The following is a 16314-nucleotide window of genomic DNA, read 5'->3' as shown; positions in this document are numbered from 1 at the left end:
CTGATGAAGAAAGTGCTGTCCAAAAGACCAGAGTAATCGATCTTTACAAGAAACTTCTCACGACATTATGTACTTTGTTGGAAGACTTTTGCTTCAATTGAAAGAGTTTTGGTTTCTAGATATCCTTTTTGAAGTACTACCCTAGTGCAGACGTCAGAGACGAAATTCTTCTGCCGTTGAACATCTTTCCCGGTTTTAAAATATCGCTATACTGAAGTTGTGCGCCGCACTGCAGTTCTTTGATGACTTCATGGCCAGAGAACCCTTTAACCCATTTGGAAAAAGTGACTACTGGCTCACCCACCAAATAATATGACATAAAATATAATGCGGCTCGTAACAGAACACCGAATCTCATTGTTCTTAAAATTTTCGGATTCTTGGATGCAAAAATGGCATGTTTATGTGGCTGGTATCCAGACACGCGGTTGACTTCAGGTCCCAGATGGCAGCTACCAGACATTTAGATGACGATTCGGACTCCATTGCACTGAAAGAATAGTCATCACTTATTCGGCTTATGACTGATGCCCGGTTCTGGCTATCTCAGGTTCATATATTTAACCAAAACATTGGTGTGGATGTTGCTGATTCAAAAACGGCCACGATTCGTACGGTTATCTTAATTTAGGTTGTTTTAATGCCCGCTGAAACTATTTTAAGTGGTTCGTTATTCAAATTCGAAATTTTCTAGTAGTGTTACATTTATTTGGCTTCTATCCATAGATGGAACGGGAAAAAATACTCGCTCTGCGAACTTGGATTTAACTAAAACCCAATTCATGTGACAGTGATTGATATCCAGAAGATTGAAAGGAATGCATCAGCGCGCCGATATCGAGCCATGCGCGTGCATTGGATTTCGCGTATTTGTTTGTCATTTATTTAATGACGCTTTTAGTATCTCAGGCCGTATAGCGTCGATTTACATGACGATAAGTGAATAATGAATAAAAACGGATGTGGAAGGAAGGTGCTGTGACTTAATTTAAGGCACTATTCCAGCATATACCTGGAATTACGGAGAGGAAAACTACGAAGTCTCCTCTGAAACGTCGGTTAATGTCTACCAGACTACACGGCGCGACATCGCGAAGACAGCTATCTTCGGGGTCATCGGAGATATGCACGAATGCCTCTGCCGGCACAGATCCCTGCAAGAACGCAGTGCATTTCTGCGTTCGAAAGTGTGGCATATTTTTTCGCACTAAGATACAGGCCTGAGTTTTTGAGGTTCAATATCGTCGCGCTCACAGGAAGACCTCGTAACTCCTCAAAAGTGAGAAAATGAGATTTCCGTGTGATAGTAGCTAAAATGTAGCCGAGGTGTTGGAAAAGCTTTTAACCCCCATTAGCTCTCGTGGAGATACGGCTTTTTGTTTAAAGTGATGATATGTTGCTGTTTTGTGCTGCCCCAACTTATATTTTGATCCTATCTCCATTATATTGCCATTTGACCTTATGAATTGTGTCAACATAGCATTAGATTTCACTGTTTATTTCATACCGTGAAGTTCCCTATATATTTTTTTTTATTCTGGGGTATTTCGTTAAAATTCTCCCAATTCCTACTCTGTATAATTTCCGTTTCCAAGGTATTCTAGCATAGGCGAAACAGAGCCTTTCATTTCTATTTGGAAGTGTTCAGTGAGGGTGATAATGTCTTGTATATGATTTAGTACAATGAATTTTCCTATAGAAAATAATGATATTTAGACGTGGCGAATTGTTGATACCAGTATTATTCCTTGTGAGGCAAATAATATATCATTTATCGAAAAATCAGAACAGGCTGGGAACCAGTGTCGTAAACTGTGTATTGGATGTTATAATAACAATTAACAAAAGACTGTATAATTAAAACTTTCTTGAAGATGAGAACAGCTACATGTCAGAGAGTTTCGTGGACCGTATTTTGTTCACACCGGTCGATAATAAAGCGCTATATGAATATGAATAGGAGTTGACTTTGTCATCGTGTGAAGTCCAACTAATTACAGAAGCTCCAAAGCGAACCTTTCCAGGGTCGACATTCAAAGGTTTTTATTAGCTGTCTGGAACTCATTTCTGAGTTCTCATGTCTCAACCGCTATCCACTTAAACAACGGGTGTTTCAGTTTGTTCGTTATCCTCCGAGAAATACTTTACAAAGCCGTAGGGCCGTGTGGATGTCATAATGTGAAAGCAATGTGAGACCAAGTCTTCGCTTCCGACAAATTCGCATTGTGAGTTGTTATGTTTAATTTGAACATGATACTTGTAGTGTATTTAAAATCGAATTTAATTGTAATTCAAATGGACTAACAATTTTTTAGCTACCCGTTAACATGTAATGTATCCTCCTTTGAGCTGCTACTGGTGTGTTATTTTCATACGGCTTTAATAAAGACATTCACAGTTACGTCTGTCACAAACAGACGTATGCAGTCATCGCTAGTGACGTAAAAGTACTTAAAATTAACTCCGATTTATATTCTAAGCTCAAAGGATCCATTTTTGTGCCAGAAATAAGAAGCTTTCACACAGTTTTTCATAGAGGACAGTATTTTTAGGCATTTTTACATTTCAAGGCAACAACCTTTTAAACAAATACTAGACTACACGGTGCCACAACCGATAAAACAGTCATTATCAGCACTGCTGATTAGCTTTGTTAACGCTGGAATATTTTATCATCAATATCGGTCACAGAATGCACGTTTCCTGCTTGATGGAAAGCAGTCGACCACCGCACCTATTCAAGAACAAGTGTGTGAATTCTCGAGGGATCTGAAAGAACATCCTAGTAGTCTCTGATGATGAACGCCTTTGACATTCAAGCAAGTCTTTGTGATAATTAAGTGGGCCAGCACAGAGTCACGCAGTAACATTAAGCTGGAGGATGCTTAGTTATACGGAAAGGCGAATCGACCAAAACGGAGAAAGAATAAGGACCAGGAGTAAAGGTCTAGGGTCGTGCTGTTTCTGGGAAGCATTCAGAGGGTGGTGATGTATTACACACAAACCTCTGGCATGGGTATAGATGGGAGGATAATATTAAAATGTAAACAAGTAGAAGTTGTGGATTGATTTCAACTGACTCGTGGTAAAGGTCAGGTTCAGGTTCTTGTGAACGCGGTCCCCAGGTTACAGAAGAGCCGGTGAAATTTTGACCAGCTTAATAACAAACAGTTTCTGGAGAAAGATCCTCTTTCTGTTGCATGGAGTTAGTGCCTTTTTGTAGGGTCACTGAACAGTGAGGATAATACAGATTCCCTTTTTTTCCCATGAAATATATCTAATTCGCCAGTTGTGTCTTTTCGATCTTCGTCGTCAAGTAGTTAGCACTCCTGCCTCGTATTTGGGAGGTCCTGGGTTCAAATCTCGGCCCAGGGACCGGCTATCCTGACTGAGGTTTTTCGTGGTTTTTCTCATCCACTCGAGGAAAATGCCGGAACAGTGCCATACGTTTGTGCACATACGTTTTTATCGCCCGATATGCAAATTGTTTGAGTTTAATAGCGGTTACGTTGGTCTACTTTAGTAACTACACACACATTCTTGTCTCTGGATCAGTTATATCTCAGTTGTAAGCAGTGTGTATGCAATGCGTCTCAGACAATTTTTCTTTCGCCCTACACTTCCACATACGTTACATATGCTTTGTGTTGGAGAACATTTTCATCCAAATCATGTAGGCTATGAGAATAATTATGGCTCAGAGTTCTGTGATACGTCGAGAGGCAGCTTTGTGTGCTGTCTGTATGGGTGAAAAGATGATGCCATCATGCATAGTATTTCTAAATATTACGTTGGATTCATTTATCAGTAATAAGAAAGTGATTATTTTTCGTTTAGGGAAATGTATTCTGTCTGCATTTGTGCGCATATGCTTTGCCATAGTTTTCTAACTTTTGAACCGGTATGGTTTTTATCATTGAAAGTCATTTGGCAGTATTACGGAATATTATTCTAGTATGTCAAAACAAGATATATTTCCTGCAGGTATGTAAACTGTTCTTTAAGTGAAGTTACTGTAAAATAAATTACCATTCTCTCGGATTTCGTCTACCTAATTTCATGGCGATGAGTACCTGCCGAAGCTGATAGCCCGAGTCAACACAGTCCAGTTTAGTTAGTGAGCTCTAAAGCGAATCTTGTAATTGAGCTTGGCTCCATGTTTACATTTCGCTGGTCTTTATTGCCTTCGGGCCCAGAGACGTGATTACAAGGCAGACAAGAGTGAGAGTTGTAAGTTAGTTACTGTGATCCGGCCGACTGTTAAAATCTGATAGTTGCTTTTGTGGCAGTAACATTTTGACGTATAGCGGTATATTATCATAGGATCATTATGATTTTATCCAGCTTTTAGGCGCGTTTGCTAATAAAAACTGTAAAAAATATGCCTATTAGCTGAGAAATGCTTACATGTCTGTATTCTTGTCCGCTTAACATCCCGAAAATTTCTGAAATACGTTTCTTGAAATTTGATTTTGGGTAGTTTTATTCTACACATTCCAGTTTTGTTTCAGATTGGACAAAAATGACGGGCATTTTACATGAAGACTCACATACGATTGCACTTTGCACACGTTTCCACACTTACAAGGTTTTAAGACAATGTCTGTGTAGCTTAGAATGAGATTCGATCGTTAGTTTTCAGTAGGTAACGATTTGATGGAGGCTGTCGTATGTTTCAGAGTTCTAGCTCCGTCTGAAAAGACTGGGAAAAACTACGGAAAAATTTCAACAAGGTTAGTGGGTTACCTTGCCTGAGATTCAAACTTGGTGATTCTCTAAAGGTTTCTTAAAATTTGCTAGCTGAAATGTCAGGGGACAGCATTTCCCACCTAGATGCCAACCACCAACTCATCTTGGAGCACCATATTTTCATTGATTAGGCCCTAGATACCTAGTAATTGCAATGTAATTATTTGGTTATACATATAGTGTTGGAAAAATGCCACTTTTAAAATTTAGCCTTATGTTTAGTTAATTTAAAATTAGTTTTGATTTGTTAACCATGTCTACAGTCGCTACTAACGGGTGCAGCTGAGTGGACGTTAAAACCATTAAGTAATTAAAGTATTAAGTATTTGTTTTGGAGATATTTTTTACATGTATCGTAACTAGACGCAAACAGTGCCGAACACTGCTTTAAAAACCGACAAACTTTCCCTCTTTCTGACGTCACCATCTGTCATAAATGAGTTAATGGAAACTCCAGGCCAGTACTGACGATAACTGACGAGAAGAAGTGTTTCCTGCAATTTTCATTGCGCGACAGACACGTCGAATATATTGTGGTACTGTGACCAGCAGACGCTGTGGACGCAATCAATAGTGCCCTGAACTTTCTACTAGTCAAAGCGCACATTCCTTTTCTGTATATGGATAAGTTCAGTGCTGATTGTTTGTTGAAACTTCTGCCAGACTACATGGCGCTACAACCCAGAAGACAGCCATCTTAGAATCCACCGCCGTGAAAACCCCAAGTCTTACACGTATTATTGTAATCTTGGCTCCCCAAAATTCGGACTTTTGTTTCGAAAATTCTTATGTTGGGGTCCCTGATACATGTCTTTATTATCTTAATTTAGTGTGCCTGCAGCTGGCTATGCGAAATTTGGTAAGAGATCTCTCAAGATTCAGTTTAAAATATGTTTTTTTTCCGATTTAAAGGATAATATGGTATTATATATAGGAGTTATCTATAACGTGAGTTTGTTCAGCGCGAATAATTGATGTTTGACAATTAATTCTGTGCATAATAATTCTTGTGACACTGAGACCAGCTATCATTTCGAAGTGCTCGCATCTGGTCCGTGGGTAAAATTAATTACCGACCCTGTCCTACAGAGAACTTTACCTTGAATCACATCTATCTTTGACTTGCAGAAACTTGCATACTTTACTGATGAATGTACAAATTTGGCTGTCTGGGTTGAACTACAAGTATTAAGAATTATCCAATGTTTCGGTGAACATTGCAGTTACCGTCTTCAGAGTGAATATGCAGTGGTTTGGCATTTTGGCTGTCTGATGTATTGAGCAGGCAGTAGGTGGTGAATTTAATTTCGTGATGTTGAATGGCGAGGAAGAAGATAACATCCCGCACTTTCGCTGAAAAAAGCCCAGCCATAAAATATTCGTCCTGAAGATGGAAACGGAAATTATTGCCGAAACGCTGGTTGAGTTTTGACATTCGAAGTTGTTCAGTTGTCTCGTCTGTACAGTGAGTGTTCCATTTTTCCAATCCAGAGATGTATTATGAAGTCTGTGGCGTGGGTGCAACACAACTGCAGACAAAGTGTTCGTAGTTTTAGGATTATCTGTGTAAAAAGGACTTGGCGCATGCGTCAGTATATTCTGCCTCGGAGAGTCCTCGGCGATAGTGAAAGCCGTCCTCCCACTTAGTTTCCGTTTGTCTCTTGTTTATCTTGGTGGTAGTGAAAGCCGTGTGTGGTTGCTTAGTGCGCCTTGCCAAGATCCTATGCCTACATTTGTTCTCGGAGGGAAATTATTTCATTAGGTTGAACATCTGTTTTTTTTAATCGCAAGTAGTTTGACGTAAAGAGCGCGTCCTGATACAGTGAGAATAATTTTTTTTTTGATTCTAAGCAAATATCAATGATACTTGTAATGGTTATATTGTTGTTTGACCAAAGGATGAATTTTTCCATTGTTATAAATTCCTACAGCGAAAACTTATGACCTGTTAATTTTAAATGTAGTTCATTGTGTATTCGTTTCGTGAAAGGCGATACTTTTTTGTTGAAACATATTTAAATAACGCGTTTAATATCTCAGGTGTGTATTATAGGCTCATTTAAATGCGTATCACGGAGTGAAGTGTCATTAGTATCCAGTACAACTGTCTCATTCCCTTTAAAAGGAGTTTGCAAATAGACATTGACAAAGAGGAATGAGTTATGTAAATAATTCGAAAATAACAACGATTTACATTTGAGACGGAAAAATATTTATCAAGCACAATTTGGGGTTTTCCCGGCGGCGTGTATGAAGATTATTGGTTTTTGGGTCACTGCGCGTACAGCCTCGTGGAAGTTGAATGACGTTTCGGAGATGCTTACTACCTCTTATCGTCCTGATTGTGGAGACAGTAAACACCTCTGAAACGTCATTCATTTTATACCAGAGTACGCCCCAGAAGACCGTAAACTACCAAATTTTAGCTGTGAATCCTGAAGAGGCCAAAGTTTCGATGAAAGGATAATATTAAAACAGATTTCAAAGAAATGGAGTGTAATTGTTACCACTCAAATGATAAGCTCCAACTGAGGACCGAGGTTATGATAATGAGGATATTTGTAATTTGTTCTTTTTACCATATATTGCTAGGATGATCAGTGATGATCAAGGATGATGATATGGGCGGATCATGTAGCACTCATAGGGAGATTAGAAATGAATACACAATTCAATTGGAAAGCCTGATTGGAAGAAACTCGTAGATGACGGGCAGGATTAAAATATATGTCACGAAAATAAAAATTGAGGTCGGTGACGAGCTTTTACGAACACGGTGATGAACTTTAGGGTTCCATAAACGCGGAGAATTGTTTTTGCTATCTGAGCTTTTCAAGACGTAGCTAATCTGGTTCATTGAGTAAGTTAGTTATTCAAAAAATAGCTGTATGACATCTTGGGGCTCCCTTTCTTGTATGAGCATCGATTGCGTTTACGAAATCATCTGCTTTGTTCACTGTTTGTATTTGCTGCAAGGAGTATTGCTAGTTAAAGTAACAGGTCGAATTATTCTGTTATTCAGGATTTTATCCTCTGAAACTTCATAATACTTCAGCATATGTCACAGTAGCTGTCTGGGTTTGGTTATTTTTCACGGATAGGAATTTATGCCCCCGAAAAACATTTTTTAGACCCCATACTGAATATTGGTGCTGGAAAAGTTTCTCAGAATGCAAGAAGAAACTTTTTCGTCTCTTTGCAATGGCAGTAATTTTTTATAGCGTCGTAACTCTTATGTTTGCCAGGCTGACTTTTATGACTACCTTTTTGGTATGTCTTTTATTGCAATAAACACTGCTGTCAGTTGTTAGATGGTCTCATTACATGTGGTCAGAGAAAGCAGTATCTGGCTTTAGGGCACAGTCCGCAACATAATGATATTAGAAAGGACACTGATAGATAAGTGCCCTCAATGTTGTCTTTATTCCTGGGGGCGAAGTTAACCCTATTACAAATTAAATTACGTTATTATACTCAGCAGAATGTTTGGTATATGGTAATCTCTGTCTTGATATGAGATGGATTCTCCAGATTACCAAACAGACTCTTTGTATTACTCCAATATAATCAGCTAACTGAAAATGTCCGACGTTTATCCTTCGATTTTATGTCTCACTGTGATCAGTGTACTGATATATCGTATCATTTAAAGACGTACTGAGGTCTTTATTGAGGCATCTGTTATAAAGGCAGGGACGTTGGGGATTCCTAGGGATGACATGTGGTATGTGGTGTGCAGCCAGGAATTGCTCGCGAGACTTAAGCGCTACTTCAAACGTGTTTTGAGACGATGCGTTGTGGTGGCTTTTAAAGTGAAAGCGAGTGCTAGAAGTCCTAAAGGGAACGGTGTTTATGTCACAGCAGTGACAATGAATCTTCCTCGTCGCAGGTATGTGATTATGTTGTTCATTGATGTTGGTATTCTGGGTTTTAACGCCGTGAAGACGTGAAATGAACTGCCTCTACGTCACCTTTGAAAACGGGGGCATTGTATTCCTCCGAAACGTCGGAATCTGGAGTTAAAACCTGGAATACCAATATCAATTCCTTCACCACTGTTAGAACCTCAGATTTGGTTTCTTTGTTGTATTTAGATTATTGCAGACCAGATTGCACAATGCAAGTTTTTGTTAAGGGCTACCATTTTGAACCCGGAATATTTAATATGCAATGAATGTACAAGCCAGTGTCGTGTTATTGGTAATGTGATATAACCGTAGTTTGTCATGATTTAACGTCGTCATATGGTAATGACAGTATTCAGAGTAATTAATCATTGATATTTTGTAGTTATTAACACGCATCACATGCCAGTTGTCAGTATGCTCCAATTATTGTAATGATCAAATCCCACTTTCCATTATTGTTCTTATCTGTTGTATTCCTAATGGTATACGATTACATAATTATGTTTTCTTTCACAACGCATCAAAGGGAGAATTGAAAAATGATGATGGGACATTTCGTAATAGACTCGTATATCCCATGTTCTCGACGTTATGATTCAAATCCCGATACCTAGTGTTCTGACCGAGGGTGTATGTAAATTCATTAGTTACTCGCTGTTAAAATGTCGGCGTTGCAGATTAGTTAACGATAACTCAGCTGATTTGTATTCTCGGGGTAGTCGGTTCGAATTTCATAACATAACTGGGGCTGCTAGACGCTAAGATTCGAGTTAAATCCTGGTAAGATTTGTGACTGACGAACGTCCACTGATGCAAGTTTTACTATTAGTTCGTTCATTCGTTACGTGTTAATCGTTAAGTTGACAGTCCGTCTACAAAGCAAATTTTATGATTATAGTCTCATTGTTTTTCTACGAGTTATTTGATTTCCCCCTGATAATTATCATTACGTCATTGTTCCATGCAGGACATTGTCTTACCCTCGGTTATAAGTTATTTTATTATCCTGGAACACACTACCATCACCTTATACCAGTTTAGATAAAACTGCGTAAAATCCCAGAATTATAGACGTGGTAACATCGAGAACCGAACCCAGCTAGAGTAAGATGCAGTGTACAGTAACCTAAGATGGCTCAAAACTTTACATTGCTTGATAGGATGAACTGTTGTCAGCTTCTGAAGATGCTGGAATTATTTACTTTATTTTAAGAAAATCTGTCTAATAGTGCTTGTGATAGTGATTAAATTGAGCTATGGCAGATGTGCCTTTGGGCTAGTCTGCTAGGACCTCGGAGTCCGCACACCGACACACCAACGAAAACTTTGGTCTTAACAAAGAGCCTCGGACAGAGAAAGCCCTGGATTATGTATAATCCTTCGTTAGAAATGTGTATTCTACCTCGATAATGCTCTCAAACGATAATTCCTTGAAAGCATGTCGCGTGTTGTTATTGATAATCCAGTTCTCATTGTCATCGTAGTTAAACTGAAAGACTCGAAGTTGCAAAGTATGTGTCTGACGCTAAGCTCATACACAGAGCACTGGCAGGCAGGCTACTTGACAGAAATTTTACATTCCACGCCTAATTAAATTTAAACCTTCTGGTGTGGATGTCAGGAAAAAAAACATGAAGATAAGGGTTTTAAGAAATGCGCTATTCCTCTCTCACTAACTGTTGTGCGCACGTGTTTGCTTATTGCAGTAAGCCTGTATGTTGGGAACCCATGCGTCTACATTTGTGGAATTCGGTTCTCTGAAATTGAAAGAATAATAGTGTAAAACCGCCCTAGAACCGTTGTATTTTATTGTAGATGGCCGTCTTCTGGGTTGTTGCGCCGTGTAATCTGGTTGGAGTTAACTGACGTTTCAGAGGTCCTTGCTGCCTCCATCATCAGGGCGATGAGACTTCGGAGAGTCTTCTAGGTTGTAACGCCGTGTTAATTGATTCGTGGATACCAGCGTTTCTATAGAACATACTACCTCCATCTTTAGGGCTTGTATCATATCGTCATTCATATGTATTCAGCTCTGAAGATGGATGCAGAATGTTCCCCCGAAACGTTACTTCCCACATACAAGTCCACACGACATGACTACACTAAATACCACCATGAACATCTTCACCGCTGTTGGAACCTCAAATCTCACTTAATAATATTTAAGAAATTTTAATTTTGTTTCTTTGAGGCAGGGAACGAATATCTTTAATGAATCTTACTGTGTAGGAAGGAATGTAGATTAATGTAACAGGCCCCACCCCAATGCGCTGAACAAGTTTCCCAGGAAATGTCAGCTTTACTCCAGCAAAATTAATTGGACTTATGGAATCCGAGCAGTGAAAGTTAATCGTAGGTTATAACTGCAGTCACTGCTTGAGGCTGTCTTGTGCTTCCTTCGCCGTCTCTTTGAAGTAGAGATGTTACTCTTTCAGGACTTACGAGTGAACTCTTCATCCCGAGATTAAATCTGTATATTATAAGGTTCCATTTATATTTTGATGACGAAAGCAGTTTCGCTGTTTGAAGATAGCTGTCTTCTGGGTTGTTGCGCCTTGTATTCTGGTAGAAGTTTACCGACGTTTTAGATGTCTTTGCTGGTTCCACTATTAGTGAAGTAAGCACCTCTGAAACGTCTATCAGTATCTATCAAACATGGGGACAGTGATAGATAGATATGAAGCAATGGTAGACTGGTGATTATCGGGGGGGGGGGGGGGGGGCAAGGAATCTGAGGAAAACCCTGTTTTCACAGCCACAGAATTCTACGGGTCTCACCTGTTTTACCGAATGAAGTTTTAAGGTATCTTTCATGAAGTTGAAATCTTGAAAGGACCTGGTTCTTGCTGGTAGACGGAACTTCTGTATTGTAGGCTATCGGGACCCGGGGTAGCTCCGTCAGCGTAGTGACAGACTACGGGCTGGGCGATCAGGATTTGATCCTCGACAGGGGCAGAGGATTTTTCTTCCAGCCTCCGGGTCCAGACCGGCTCTGGGATCCACCCAGCCTCCTGGGTACCGGGGGGGCTGACCACTCACCCCTATCTAGTGCCAAGTTAAGAAGAGCAGTAACTGTACCTCTTCTCCCCCTGAGCGCCTACATGCCGTGTAGCGGGACAGCTTCTCTCTCTCTCTCTCTCTCTCTCTGTAGATTACACAACAGTTGTCAGTTTCTTGTTCTTTAGAAATGTCTCAATCGACATTTCGTGTGTGGAGTGGTATATTGCTCTGTTACAACAATTTATCCTCTCCCACGTTGACGTGTTACTGCCTCTCTGCACGTACGTGGTGCATGTGGACGATCTTCGACATGTTTGTTCTCATCTTACTGATGCACGCAGAACGATAGTCTTACAGCACGCTACTGGAACCCAGGAGTATTCCCAAGTGGCAGGGAGGCCCGTAAATCTTCGAATTTATCTCCCGTGTCGATTCACAGAGTTCACCAACAAGAAACACGCGCACCAACATTAAAAAGACGAAATATGTACTTCACCCTTCTTTTTTTATCGTTCCATTCATGGATAACTGCGTCGAAGAAGTAGATGGCTGTCTTCTGGGTTGTTACGTCGTGTAGTCTTGTAGAAGCTTGCCGACTTTTCAGAGGTACATGCTGTTTCCATCATCAGAGATGAGACGACACTACGACCAAGCAGACAGTCATCTGCATACTCGCTGCCTTGAGAACTTTAAGAGACACGACGTTGAAGAAATGAATGCAAATTCTTTTAAATTTTCCATCATGTTAAGTGCTTCGGTGTCATTTGTTGCGGTCCGCGACCCTAGAGTAAGTCTTGTATTCAAAATGTTTCTTATTGAATATATAACAATATAACAGTGAAGGCGTTCAAGAATCATAAATGAATCTGATAGGTGTATAAAGTGCATTGCGCAATCGTATTTTCTTATAGGCTGACACTTTTTTATTTATATCTGATTACTGAAAAAAATGTTAGAAAATTGCCCTGGGGAATCGTAGTTTACCACTTTCTAATATGAAAGCAACGTAAATTTGCATATTTGGTGCATACACTTAAAAAAATAATTGTCGGCAGTCCCGCCTTCAAGCACCCGTAATCTAGAAGGCGGTAGATTTGGACCCCCTCACCCCATGCAACTGCTTCCCAACTTCTAGTACATTGAGGCTCCATTGTCGCATTCCTGATAGTGTGCGTTGTCTCTGTAATCTGTTGCAATTTTTTGTGTGTGTGTTGCAGGCCGACTGTCATGATGATGGAGTTGAGTCACAGCCTCACACTGAACGAGGAGGCTTTGAAGCAGATCCCAGAAGCAAAGCGCCCGGTTTTCGTCTTCGAATGGCTCCGTTTCCTCGATAAGGTGCTTGTTGCAGCGCAGAAGGTACGTTGCTGCTTCAGCCAAATTTTTCCACATTTATAAATAATTATATACAGCGAAGTTGTGATTCGGAGTCCTTTAAAGGTAAATAGTTCCTCATGTAGTCAATAAATTCTTCGCCTTTTAAGAAACCTGAAGGTTAATTCTAGGAAGAAAATAACCGCTGGGCTATTTCTCACATTTAGTTATTCTGTAAATCTACACAATTACAATTCAGAACCCCTCCCATCCATCAAGCTGTTTGAATTTCCGATACGAATAAGGAGAAGGACTCTTTCTTACGACAAACTTTATCTCTGTACAAAAGGATAATGTAAGGGAGAAGTTACCCCTCTCGCTACCTTCCGTGTTGCCATGACAACACCGATGAGTCGACATACAGGTTCTTCCTCGCTTTTTCAGATAATAAATTTCGAGCTTTAACGTCACTTGGTACATTAAATATTGTTGGGCGAGTGGAAGGTGAGGAACAGCAATATTTTTCATGTAAAGGGCAGTGAAACGTATGTTTCAGTTCAAAAATGATTTAGGAACTTTGACGAAACCTGAATTAAGTCTCTGGTAACGTATCGTGTGCTTAATTAATTTCCTCTCATACAGTGTTCACCTAGCAAAACGAATCTACTGTACAGAGTTTTTAGACGAAAAGGGAAATAAATGTATTACCGAAACGTCTGGCATAAAGGCTCATACAGAATGTAGTTCTAAGCTTGTTGAGGAATTCACCGTGTTTTAGAGACCCCGAAGGCTCACATATTTCCGTAGGAATAATAAATTAAGTAGGTAAGTAGGATTTCAAGTTCTCACGGTGGTGAGTACGAAGATGGCTGTCTTCTGGGTTGTAACTGGGTTATACCGGACAACAAGCAATCTTAAAAATAGCAATTATTTGGGGGTTATCAGTATTACATTAAAACACTCAATTCGTATTGTTTATTTTTGCCATTACAGTGGCCTACTTTCTATGAATTATGAATAAAGTTTCAGGAAGAAAATGTAAAAGCTGTATTAATAATGGGATGTATCTGAACATCGACCTACCCTACGACTTTAGAGTGTGCTTGGGTTGACCCTAGGGCCGCATCCTTAAGTTGCCGTAGCTAAAACTAAGCAGAAAGTTACGTACCGATATCTCAAGTAGATCGATTATTCAGTAGCTAGGACGGTTGGCAGTTTTTTAGAGGATTAACACAGTGATGACTTTTTAATACTGATTGATGAGTGAACAGCGGTTCGTTTAACTTTGAAAGACCTAAATATATGACTATAATCACGCAGTTTGTTATGAATCGGTTTAAATATTTAGAAAATACATTTGAATATTGAGATTGTTTGTAATTTATTATTAAAATGTCGTTAAATTAATCAGTTAAGAAATAACCGACCTTTTATTAAATCTGAATGATCATTGTCGGGTTTACATCTTCTTTCCACTGGATTATATCCCCAGTCAGTTTAATCCAATTCTGACAGCCATTTCGCTCGAGGTCCATCTTAATACTGTCCACCCATCTACGCTTAGTTTAAATAGTGTAATGGAGAGAAAGAGATTAATATTATGTGCACAGATAATTATTTTTACAATCCTGTCTGTTTAAAAAGAAGAACGGGACAAAGTTGCACTATAAAGTGTAGCTAATTAATTAATTCTGTTCAGTAGACGAGATTCTAAATGTTATCACTTGTGTGCAGGTGCTTTAAGGATTCTTTTCAAAAGACACTCCATATCGGAATCCTTGCCATATAATAGGATATTGGCAACCATTGGATGGTTCTCGCCATGTAAAACCTAATTTGCTGAAGAGAGACAACTTTGTTCATTAACTGTAACGTGACAGGACCACTAATCCATCCAGACTTGTGTGAACAATTCGTCTGGCGTCGTAATCCTTGCTCGCTTTACGAGGTGTCAACACAGTGTCGGTCTGTTGATTCGGTGATGCATCTTATTCCTTTGAGCGCTCGAATTTTAATTTAGTGTGGTTTTTTTTTTTTGGGGGGGGGCTTAAGGCATATGATTCACAAGTGTTTTTACATCTGTAAAATTTACCTGATGCATTGTCTCGTACTTTAGACCAGTGGTATTCAACCCCGGGGGTACGCGAAGACATCTTAGGGGGAACGTGAAATTTAAAAAAAATATATTATTTTATGATAAACACTGAATAATCAGGGCCAGATTTAGGGTTAGCCACAGGAGAATTGGACGTAAGGACATTCGATTTGGGAGGGCCATTTTTTCTCTTTCTCCTTAATGTAATTCTTATCTGGGCGGCCGAAACAAGCTCAATCATCTCATTAACAGGTCTGAACCACATTAATTAATAATTGATAAAATGTTTAAACATATTATTTTGCTTTGCTAAAATACCTTTGTTCCTTTATTAATTTTTATATGATAGACAATAATGTATTTGTTGTTTAATAGCTTAGTTTTCCTTTTTCTCATTTAAAACTTATTATTTAATACATTATTTTGGATGTAGTTTATTTAATTTATTTTAGATGTAGACTATATACTATGTATAACTTGAGTTATACAACAACAACAACTTTGGGGGTACAAAGTTGAAGAGAAATTATATCTGGGGGTACGCGAACAAAAAAGGTTGAATATCACTGCTTTAGACAGTATCCGAAACTATAGACAAGAACGCCATTTTCACGCGGCTATAGACTGAGAAAATTTCATTGCGGTACTTGGTAGCAGTTTTAATAACTGCCACGAATTTCCAGTAAAATGGCTTAATTTATAACCCGGCTACTCGCGAGTCGATAGCGAAAGGCGGACCAAGGTCTTAAAATATTAAAAACCTTTGGTCTTCCCAGAGGTTAAGCTGCAACTGTGAAACGAAGTTATATTAACGCGCTGGCTGGTTGGCCCTGTCACTTCAGTGCCTATTAAATTTGTGAAACCGGTGTCCGCGGTGGTAACCTTCTGGCTGGTTGATGTTGGAAGGATTCAGGACTTGCGATGGTGTATATAATTATTATTGGACCTCAAACATTGTCTAAATTTATTTTATTAAAAATTGTTACGTTTCGGAAATTGAATTGACTCCCCCGAAAAGTCGTAATGTTAAATAAAATTGACTCTTTCCATCGTATAAGTGGTTTATATAGCCACGTACTTTCGGGATTATAATTAACTTCCGAAACGTCGTAAATTTTAATTAAGAGCACATAATTATGGACAAAAAGTCCGGCGGACTTTTCACACTGCGTCTGATCGCCTGAACACTTGGCTATGCCTGTTCTGTAATGCTATGTATAGACCAATTGCCTACTGACTGCGCGTAGT

General features: G+C 39.3%; 1 protein-coding gene across 6 annotated transcripts in view; it reads left to right on the top strand.

Annotated features, from left to right (window-relative positions):
* LOC110839031 (HEAT repeat-containing protein 5B) overlaps window positions 1–16314 on the top strand; it is a 54075-nt gene that overhangs the window by 4184 nt on the left and 33577 nt on the right. For 2 of the 6 annotated variants that reach the window (XM_022082815.2, XM_022082811.2), the window contains exons 1-3: window positions 6393–6571; window positions 8439–8638; window positions 12875–13016. In XM_022082815.2, coding sequence (XP_021938507.1) covers window positions 8469–8638; window positions 12875–13016 — 312 coding nt within the window. In that variant the 5' untranslated portion in view covers window positions 6393–6571; window positions 8439–8468. Of the gene's footprint in view, window positions 1–6391; window positions 6572–8393; window positions 8639–12874; window positions 13017–16314 lie in introns of those variants that run through there. The other 4 variants (XM_022082812.2, XM_022082813.2, XM_087357472.1 and 1 more) reach the window with 4 other exon arrangements.

The sequence above is a fragment of the Zootermopsis nevadensis genome, unplaced genomic scaffold, assembly GCF_977971745.1.
Source record: "Zootermopsis nevadensis isolate Lab colony 2312 unplaced genomic scaffold, Znev_1.0 Znev_ptg000028l, whole genome shotgun sequence".
Taxonomy (NCBI): domain Eukaryota; kingdom Metazoa; phylum Arthropoda; class Insecta; order Blattodea; family Termopsidae; genus Zootermopsis; species Zootermopsis nevadensis.
This window is presented reverse-complemented; position numbering and strand designations above follow the sequence as displayed.